This window comes from Brassica oleracea, chromosome C9, assembly GCF_000695525.1.
Source record: "Brassica oleracea var. oleracea cultivar TO1000 chromosome C9, BOL, whole genome shotgun sequence".
Taxonomy (NCBI): domain Eukaryota; kingdom Viridiplantae; phylum Streptophyta; class Magnoliopsida; order Brassicales; family Brassicaceae; genus Brassica; species Brassica oleracea.
In genome coordinates this window covers 39,296,866-39,307,504 of record NC_027756.1, presented here as the reverse complement: position 1 = coordinate 39,307,504, position 10,639 = coordinate 39,296,866, and the positions used below count along the sequence as shown (strand labels likewise).

Below are 10,639 nucleotides of genomic sequence, written 5' to 3'. Positions count from 1 at the left end.
GGAACAAGCAACACAAGATAGGTGCTTAGGGATGACTCGTTTCTCTTTAAGGGTATGACCGTTCGAGTTCATAATCAGCTTACGCATCATGGACGACCCAGGATGACTCAGCCGGTCGTGCCACAAAGTGAAGTTATCGATTTCCTCTTTATTAAAAATGACATTAGCTTCGATCATACTGACTTTAGTGTGATAAAGACCAGTTGATAGTGCGGGGATGCATTCTAAGACTTTCTTATTGCCATGGACGAGTTCAAAGATTTGAAGAGATTCTTTGTTTCCCTCGCCCTTGGTTTCGATATGAAATCCATTCATTCGAATGTCTTTAAAGCTTAATAGACTTCTCATAGAGTTGGGTGAATACAAGGCATCTGATATCTCAAGATGTGTACCCATAGGCAACAGGATATTTGTCTGCATGTGCCCCTCTATGAGGCTAGCAATACCTGCAATGGTTGAGATGTTGGCGTTTTTAAGAGTTAGATTTATGAAGTATCTCTTATCTTTAAGAATGGTGTGGCTTGAGCCACTGTCCACAACGAGTACATCCTTGTTCTCGTTCATCTCTTTTGTTTGCAGATTGTAGAAACCGGACCACCAAGAGAACCTCGAACGGACGCGAGCTAGAACGGGCTGGAACGATCGCGTGCTGAGGCGGGACGCGTCTGGTCGGGAACACGAGCAGTCTGTCTCCTATCGGGTTCGGTTCGTCGGATCGTGAGCGCTTCTCGCGAATGGGCTGAGGCTGAACGTCTGATCGGGATCGGACGGTATGCTTCAGTCGGGTAACGTTTAGGGGCTGAGCTAATCGGATGGACACAAGCCGGAACGCGAACAAGAACGGATTAGGGTTCGTCGGGTTAGGGTTTAAGGTCGCCGGCTGGGTTTTAGGTTTAGGGGTTTTTCGATTTAGGGTTTTTGGCTCAGAGTATTTCAGAGACTCGTGCTGATAACGTGTTGTGAAACAATATATTTAGAGCTGAATGTTTCTGTTCTTTCATTAATCATAAAGTGTTCCCTTATATAGGGGTTTACAAGATAAGTAAAAAGGAAAGTATTCAAAACCTAAATCCACTAGGATTAGGAAAAACTACTAATACATAATAATAGAAAGATTACAAAGAAAGGAAACCCTAATCATACAAGGAAAAGAAAAACATGATATGGCCACCTCTCTCTCTCTCTTCAATAGGCCGGCTCTCTCTTTCTTCAATAGGCCGGCTCTCTCTCTCCTCTCTCTCTCTCTCCTGCGGATGACCCGGTTTGTGGACCGGACCGGTTATTGACATCCATCAATTGATTTATAACATTTACCTCTTTAATGAAACATTTTGGTCATTTTAAACCAGTCTATACTTGTGACAGAAACTTTTTTTGTGCAATCCTAGCGTATTTCCCTCGTTAAATATTTCAACTTTTTATTCTTCAAATTATAGTTTAACTTTACAACAACAAAAACTAAAAGTGAAAAAGAGGTACTCAGTACCTTGTAAGATTTCCATTTGCCATTCAATAAAACAAATGAATCGTTTAACCGGGAAGGACTGCTAAGAATTGCTTGAATCGTAGCTTCTACTCACAGCGGGAATTCTTTCTGCAAGAGATCGAGATTCCTTGACTCACAAGCTTCAATCATGTCTTGCCTCGGGGCACAGCTGCAAAAAGTTAAGCAAAAGTAGGAAAAGAAAATCAACGGACATTGGTGGATTGAATGGACTTTTCTTCTTCTTCTTCACAAGCTACAAGGGATGTACCTTAACGAGATCCTCAAGTATTGCCATGCGTTATCGGCTTTAGGATTCATCGAAAGGGCACGCACATAATAAGGGATTGATTCTTTGTACAACCCCTGTTACAATTAGAAACGCACAATAGCATACCAACATTAAGTTAGTTCCAGTGCAAAACAATCAGATACTTGCTCTTAACACGAACTCTAACCTGGTTTGCGTAACTGATTCCCATGTTTGCCCAAGCACGAACGTAGTTAGGTTTTAAATCTAGAGCCTGCCCGTACCAAAAAAAAAAACAGAACACGACAGTCAGAAAGAAGCAGAAACAATGATACTTGGAGAAATGTTGATATCTGTGCATCGAACAGTTAACCTGTTGATAAGCAGATATGGCATCGGCGCTCTGGACACTATTGGCTTGTGTAGCTCCAAGCTTATTCCAAAGCGAATAATCGTTTGGTTTTAATTGTAACGCTGTCTGGAAGGAAGTCATAGCTCTATCGAATTCCCTTGACAGATTGAAGAGAACACCCAACACTATATGCACATCAGCGTCCTCGGGGTTCATCTGAGAAGCTTCAGTGAATAATCTAGCAATCTGTTTATACACAGAGAAAGAATAAAGTTTCAATACAAGTATGAGGTGAGATTTAGATTTTACAAGAGGAAGAGAGCTTACATCAGCATGGTATAGGGAATCAGCAAGCTCTGGAGGCGCGATTGCTCCATACTTGGGGTGATTCCGCAGCCATCCGTATAAATATTTCAAAGCAGTTGCTTGCTCCAACTCTGTAATTACAGAGGATAAGATATTAGTCACCTAACTGATTACCAAAAATGTATAGCCATATTGAGCAACAAGATAATGTCATAAAAACAAGGCACTGACCATTGGTATGGCTCACACCAAGCGCAAGAAGCACCTCTAGATTTGAGGGATCGGCCTCATGTGCCCGCATCATTGCAGCTATTGCCTGCATCCACAATATTGAAAGATGTTAGCAATCTCTTTGTGTTTTTATAAGTCGAGTGTAATCTGAGTAACCTGTTGATCATCATCGTTCTCTGCGTGCGTGACCCCAAGTAATCTCCAACCTTCAGCATTCTCAGGATTTTTCATAACCTCAGCTTCCAGTGCAAGCGCTGCTTCACTCAGGAGTCCTTTGCGAAACAATTCCTGCCCTTCTTTCATAGGATCAGGGTGGCCCACATAAGGATTCATGTCAGAGAAGACGTAGACACCACTCGCTTGTTTTTCAGCATTTCTTTCAGTCAGAAACCTGGCGAGGCAGAGACTTTTATTAGATGGATTTTAAAAGTCGAAAATGCATGTTAGTAAAACATTGTTCATGTCTTCAATGAAGGTAAAAACTAGAAGGTAATCAAATATAATCCCTTGACTAACCAGGCAAAGCATCACTGTAAAAATAAAACCTGAAATTTAGTGATAGAAAAGAAGAGCATAGTTGCAAATTTTTCGCCTAAGGAACCAGAGAAAATTGCATAGGAGAAATGTAACAAAAGAGTTTAAATGATTAAGGAATGGAACTGGACATACTCATCATAAGCATTTGCCCATGCATCAGCTGAGCTCTCACCCAGGGGCCCTTCAGAAAATTCATCAACCCAGTCATCAACATTCAACTTCGAAAACTCATTAACCCATTGGTCCTCTGCCGATTCTTGCTGTCCTCTCCCGGAAGCAAACTCATCAGCCCACTGCTCTGGTCCATGTGAAAGCTACACACACACACCAAATCAAAAAAAAAAGCTTACAGTAGATTCACGAAGATGCTTCTTATCGAAAAGAAAAAGACGATATGTTGTCACTAAACTTTCTACCATGTCAAAGATTTCATATTGTGTAAGTATAAGGAACCATTTCACTGAAAAAATGTGGACAGAAAATGCAGGAGATTCACTACAATAGCTAAACCTATCATCAGATGCTTCGACTGCGAAATAAAGGCTATGCAAGAAAGGCATAACATTAAATCAATTTGCACAAGCATGCTATCAGTAGCAAGTGAGACCCTAAAGCGAAAACATACTTTATTAATCAGCACATACATACTTTCTCATTTGCAAACTGATCAGCCCAACTTGGCGGCCCCAAATACTGCTGTTCATATTCAGTAGCCCATTCCCCAGGGGCTGATCCTGGTTTGACCTGATTCTCATCAATGATGAGCTCACCGCGGCTCATCTTTGAAACAAACTGGAGGAATTTTGAATTCTGCATTCACCAAGCATTTTGCCAAAGTTTTAGATAAATCTCAAGAAAACAGCTGAGCAAATTGGAATTTACAATTTTGTGATAAAATTTCGGAGATCTTCAAACTCTAGGTCACAAATCAACACATCAGCCCAAAAGAAACATTTATCATGTGCAGTACAAGTTCTCAGCAATGGAAATAAGGGAACATAACAGCCTATAGAAAAAGTCAAAAAGATAACTCGTCCAACAATACAGTTTACTGCATATTTATTTACTGAAACTAGGATCAAAGGCCTTTTAAAAAATGAAGGAGTTTACTGTGAAAGCAAATGTCTATTAAAGGGAGGTTACACCAACCTGAAATTTAGGATTGCCATCCTGAGAGAGTGTATGGGCAAGCTTACGAGTCTGCTCCATTGCAGCTAAATTTTGCATATCCATATTTCTCATCTGGTTTGACATCAATTGAGATTGACCCTACGAAAAAAAAAAAGAATGAAAAAAGCTTAGACGCCAACGATTTTCAGAAAACTTGAAAAATTTATATCAGAAAGCTAAAGGCTGTTGGCCAATTAAATACGAGTTAAACCCTGATGACTGTTTACATCACAAAAAGACACAACAGATTCAGGCTTTTGAACAACTATGCTCTGGGAACTAGGGAATCAAAGACTATACTCAACCTAAAGTATATGTCCTAGAAATTCTAACATACTAAATGAAAGCTTGTCAAACATGTGTCTCGGATGGACATTCGAATAGAGTATATCAAACAACTGAAGGGAAAAGTATCTACCAATATACCTGCTCAAACTCGGTGGCCCACCCATTCACACCATGTTGTTGCTCAAAAGACTGGACCCATCCGTCAGGACCACCATGATCCATTCCGTGCTGGTTAAATTCGGCCGCCCAACCATCCGCAGGATGAAAACCAGGTTTCGTGACAGCTTGAGACTCATTCCAATAATTATGTAGCTCTCGAAACCTCCCGGGAATATGACCTCTGGCTTGAATGCCATCATCAATTTCCAAAGATGACAATAATGCGTTTACCTATAAAACAACATATAACAATTAATTCATCCAACGACACAGAGAAGAAGCTGCAAACAAACAAACAAACAAAAACGAGAACATAAAAGGCTTAGGCATATCAGAAACATACACGGCTTAAACCCAAATTGAAAGCATATAACACAATGATACTGCTACATAAAACTATCAGACAAACAGCAAACCTGAGAATTGATGAATTCCTCTCCCCTATCGGCAAAAAAATGGCGGGCCATTATGCTACTACGATCACGTATGCATTGTTTGTCACTTTGCGACAACCCCAGCACAGGGACAGGTGCTGGACGAAAGGGAATGCCACCACGACTACTCTCAACAAATGAGTGCAGAAAGTTTGACAAGACTCTTTGTGGGGGTCCTGCAATGGAAAAAGAAAATTCAAGCAAGCAAAAGAGAACGCATTGGTGAAGAAGTTGCTTCAACTATGGCCGAGCTACTTATTTCATGTAGCTATACTACTTTTAACACTTTCACTCCTTTTGTTCCAACAAAACTAATGCTGTTTACTTGGCAATTGAAGAAGTTACAATTTATTCAATTTATAAAACCACTAATATGTCTATCCCCTTTGTACCCAGCTCTAAATACAAGTGGCAGAGTGAAATTTAGATCACAAACCCTCAAATGTAGGATGGACTGGCTCATACATAGGTCCCATTGGAGGCATAGGTCCACCACGCTGTACTTCATCCCAAGCTGCCCCGAGACCATTCTGCTCTACAGAGCTAAAGCCACGGAAGAACTCTGCCCCCTGATGAAATAATTAGCAGACCAATCAGTTATCACAAAGGATATGTAATCAGAATCAATACCACCATTGTGAAAAATCAAAACTTTACACAGCATTAACCTGAGCACCAGGTTGCAGAAGAGGCTGATCTAACTCAGAACCAGGAAGTGAGCTTAGGTGTTGGTCTTGAGAGTAAAACTGTGGCCCAGGACCTGCGCGGGTGGCATTAGGTATCTCCCTGAGCCTTTCCTGCCCACCAAACCATCAATAAAAATTGACAATTTTAAGGAAACAATCAGAAGATGCCACAAGTTTGTGACACGACATAAGAGAATAACTACATATTGTAATTACAAAACCCAGCCCCACGATGAGGAATGCTAACCTGGGTTTTGGAAGAGGAACCAAGAAGAGCGTTGGTGAGAGCTCCGAGAGGGTTGGAAGTAGAAGAAGAAGAAGAGCCGGGAACAGCGCAGGCGGCTCCGCCGTTAACAAGGTCTCTCATCGCCATGTTTTTAACTCCGTCGTAGTTATTATTGGCTCCTTCGCCTGCTGGAATTGATCATTACCTTCCAAATCCCAATCTATACTTCTCGTGGCCGTGTTTTATTTTTGTATTTAAATTTATGAGATTAAATATGCTTTTCAACATCCAGATTGGTTTATTTTTCACCCCAACAAATATTAATTTTAATATTGCATGATTTTTTTTTTCTTTTTTTTTTTTTTCAAAAAATATTGCATGATTTTTTAGTGGTCGTACATGTTTGTAAATGAAAGATGTATTAACATTTCTTTATTAGTTTGTAGTCTTATAGTTATATTATATTTTTAATCATCTAAATTTTTAGAATACTAATACAATATTACATGAATTTCTTGATTGTAAATCCTACTAAAAAATACAATATAAATGTAGGACTTATTATTTCTAAATATATATCGTCTTATCTTTTTATATCATCAAATTACTACATAAACTTAAAAAAATATCAATTCAATATTGAATGTATTCTAAATGCAGAATATATTATTTTATATTAAAATATTATATATTTTTTTACTATTGAATGTATTTGGAGACAAATACATATCAATTTAAAATTATATATTGTATGTAATATTGGGTTGTTTGTCAACTGGTGTAAGTTTTTTTTAGTTTAATTTCTCTTTTTAGATTTGAATTAAATAAACTTTGTGAATAAAAACATCAAAAAGGTTAAATTATCTGTTTTGAGAGGTAAAAGATATGCAAGAAAAAATCACAAAATTGAATTTTCTTTTAATATATAATAGAATTTATAAAAATTGATTGGGAGAATATAATTACAAATTTAATTAGTAGTATAGTAACATGAACTTGAAATCTTCAACTTATGTTTTATCTCTCATCGTAGAATTGTTAATTGTTATATTATCGAACCTTTTAAAATCCAAGCTGGATCACATTTTCACCGCTTGTTAGATCTCATCATGACATCATCCCAGGCTTTCCAAGGTAGACCTTCAAATGTGTTATCTAATCAAATATTCTATCTATCTTTTAAAAAGTGTTGCTTTGACATTTAACTAATAATATTGAGCAAATTAGGGAAATATATTAATAGAAGTCGAATACCAGGGAGGGAAATGGTGATATTTTGGGGGGGGTGGGGGAATTGGGTATGAGGTACAAATATAGGAAACATGGTAGGTAGGAAGTACAAATACTCTAATATTTAAGATAAATAAAATTATTTATAAATGTATAAGTTCTAATTAATATTAAATTAAAAATAATTATAATTTTGCATTGAAATTATAAAATAACATTTTTTGTGTAACTAAATAATAAAAAATATATTAGAATAACACTTTTTAAGAAACAGAGAAATTACATAGATTTTAAAAATTAAAATGACCATATTGAGTTAACAACCCAACCAAGTTACTTGACTCAACTTATCCCCTAACACCATAAATAAACTTTACATTCTCAAGGCAACCGACATGTTTAACAGGATTGATCATGTTTCTTTATCAATAATGTTATGTTGCTTCACACCCTCCTAATTTAGACACACAATAGCTGCAGCATGGAGATTCAAGCTCCTTGGTATCTTTCTATTCTGCATGAAACAATGATATTATTTTTTTCCTTTGTTATAGTTAATCCATCAACAAGAATACATGGATTACCTTAAAATCTAAAACTTGCCTCAACATCGTGAAACACACCGGTTCCATCCTCAAGTCCAACCAGCTGTGGATTTACCCTCAGAATGCCAACATAAAGAAGCAACAGAGGGTCCTATAAGCCAAAAGGGGAAAATTATTGCCAAGATTTTAATAACTGAATATTCCTATTTCACATTGTATTTGACTTTTAGTTTCATGCAAAAATAAATAAAGAGATCTTATCAGGCAAAATAGTTCACAACTTCTACCAATGGTAGAGGTCGAGCAAAACCTCCCAGTAATCTTACATAGATTGAACAGCGTGAAGCATTGAAAAACATGAATTCATCTCTAAATTCCTTTTACCCTCATCCCTTTCCATTCCTGAAAGTTAGATGTTTTACAAAGTAAATAATGATTAGGAAAATTAGAATTTTGTAGAGGTATCAGATTTTTTGGTGATACTATGAAACATTACGTCATCGGCAAAAGTAATGTGAAGCGTCATGGTTACACAGAACCGATGGTAGATTGATTCAGTAATGAAGCTCTAGGGGTAACTAAGGGAATTACTTAATGGGCCAATTAGACCAGAAAAAAAAGCTAAGCTCATGACCAGGTTTGTTTTAGGAGAAATACCTAATTCCTAGATAATTGAGATCCCACTGAAGTCCATTTTGTTTCACGAAATCAACTCAACTAACGCGGAAGGAGGTGATGAGGTGGCGTAATGAAAGAGAAGCAAAGACGACATGGCGCATTCAGAAGACTATCGACAATAATTCCAGTTTCAACACTCTCCTTTTGATCTTTTAACCTTTATACATTATCTTCTATTTCTTACTTCTGATCATTCAATGAACAATCAGTTTTTAGACATTAGAACGGTTTGTTTAATAAAAATCAATACCCTATTTTACTAATTAATAATTATTTTCTATACACAAATTAAATAAACATAATTTTTATTTATTTGTAATTTGAAATAATAAAGTTTCGTATAGTAAATAAATAATTATATATTTTATAATAAAATAATTGGTTTTAAATAATTAGAAGGATATGAAAATATCAAAAATTTCAACATGTTAGAATATAAATAATTAGGTTTTCTCTTATTTAACATGTTGAATATTTTCAACACCAAATAATCAACATAATCAAATTTTATTTTTCAACAACATCATTTTAATAATATAAAATTAAATCTTTTATTCAATACCCCCATTTTAAATGGTCCAAGAGAGGATGGTGTAGCTTTATTAGTTAAGATGTTTGATATTTTAATGAATTCTGCATGTGTCTACAATATTATACATATATGATATAGAATCAAAACTCAAATACCAGTTAGATGTATAATTAAACTAAGAAAATAGTTTTCTTCTAGAAACATCATTAAATTAACATAGTAAATATAAAGATCTATCTTTATAAAATAAAAAATACTGGAAAGTTGAGATTTTATCTTCAAAATGATGAAAAAAATTAAAAGACAAGAATTGACCGTGGAAAAAAAATATACAATTTTCTTAATTCATAATTACAAAAGTTTGATACACTATAAATATAGAGAAAATAAATTAAGTAATTTTTACTTTCTTTTTTGTTTTGTAACATTTGTACTGAGAAATTTTTCTATTCAAATATTATCTATATAAGTCATATATCTTTTATACCTATATAAGTTATGTATCTGTTATACACATAGTCATTGTTTACCTTTCTGTAATATATATATATGTATTTATTTTTTTATTTTTTTATTTTTTTATTGTTAAAGTTCAACTTTTTCATAAGAGGTGTTATACGGTGAGAAGATTTTTAGAACTAGTGTTTTTTGTTTGGAATTCGAATATGGTGGGTTGCTTCTGGTCAAAGAGATCACCACCAGTATATAATTCAAATAGGTACAGTGACTTATATCTCTACATTTTATGTAATTTGAATAAGAGTTTTTTAATACTCTTCTTACATACTAACTGGCACACTTTTTCTCCCTTGAAAATTTTTCTAGTGTTGTTGTCAATGCTGAATTGAAGATCGGGATGCATTGTAAGAACTGCGCAAAACGTGTCAGAGAAGTAGTTTTCTACTTGAATGGCAAGAAATAAGATTTTTTGTTCACAATATATATTTACTCATTTGATGGTAATTATATAGCATTGACGTTATAATAATCGCTTTATTGATATGTTATAATATATTAGGAGTTCGACAATGTGATGTGGATCTGGATACTCAAAAGGTTATGGTCGCTGGTGATTTTACACTACAAGAAAACGTGCCCATAACAACGAACATTTACGACGAAAATATTTCGTCGTAAATTTACATGGTCTTTACAACGAAATTACGAGGAATCTAACTTTCGTCGTAAACGCCATGTAAATTTACGACGAACTGATTTCGTCGTAAACTCCATGTAAGTTTACGACGAATGTACGTGGAATGAGAAATACGTCGTAATCATTACATCGACATTACAACGAAGCATGTTACCGTTATATTTAGGTGAAAACGTGTATTCAATGGGTTTTAACTTACCTAATTTCGTCGTAAAGTCGTTATAAATAATATGTTAAAACCATGTAAAATCCATGTAAAATATTCCTTGTAAAATCGTTGTTATATTTCAACTACCCAACTCGAAAATTTCTCTATATATATATCATTTCCCAAAACTCTCTTCCTCACAACACACAAACGGGAGAAAAAAAATCC

General features: G+C 35.5%; 2 protein-coding genes across 2 annotated transcripts in view; one reads left to right on the top strand and one right to left on the bottom strand.

Moving 5' to 3' along the window:
• Window positions 1–1,401: 1,401 nt before the first annotated feature.
• On the bottom strand, window positions 1,402–6,353 carry LOC106313354 (peroxisome biogenesis protein 5). The gene is made up of 15 exons (XM_013751152.1): window positions 6,144–6,353; window positions 5,879–6,007; window positions 5,647–5,779; window positions 5,193–5,386; window positions 4,756–5,007; window positions 4,309–4,428; window positions 3,808–3,969; window positions 3,292–3,473; window positions 2,779–3,013; window positions 2,623–2,707; window positions 2,413–2,522; window positions 2,107–2,331; window positions 1,942–2,007; window positions 1,755–1,849; window positions 1,402–1,655 (listed from the first exon to the last, which is right to left on the bottom strand). Exons 1-15 carry the CDS (start codon window positions 6,267–6,269, stop codon window positions 1,577–1,579), a joined length of 2,193 nt encoding a protein of 730 aa, XP_013606606.1. The 5' UTR covers window positions 6,270–6,353; the 3' UTR covers window positions 1,402–1,576.
• Window positions 6,354–9,709: 3,356 nt separating this feature from the next.
• Window positions 9,710–10,639, top strand: part of LOC106314979 — a 6,579-nt gene continuing 5,649 nt past the window's right edge. The window contains exons 1-3 of the mRNA XM_013752770.1: window positions 9,710–9,825; window positions 9,933–10,018; window positions 10,126–10,199. Coding sequence (XP_013608224.1) covers window positions 9,773–9,825; window positions 9,933–10,018; window positions 10,126–10,199 — 213 coding nt within the window. The 5' untranslated portion in view covers window positions 9,710–9,772. The remainder of the gene's footprint in view (window positions 9,826–9,932; window positions 10,019–10,125; window positions 10,200–10,639) is intronic.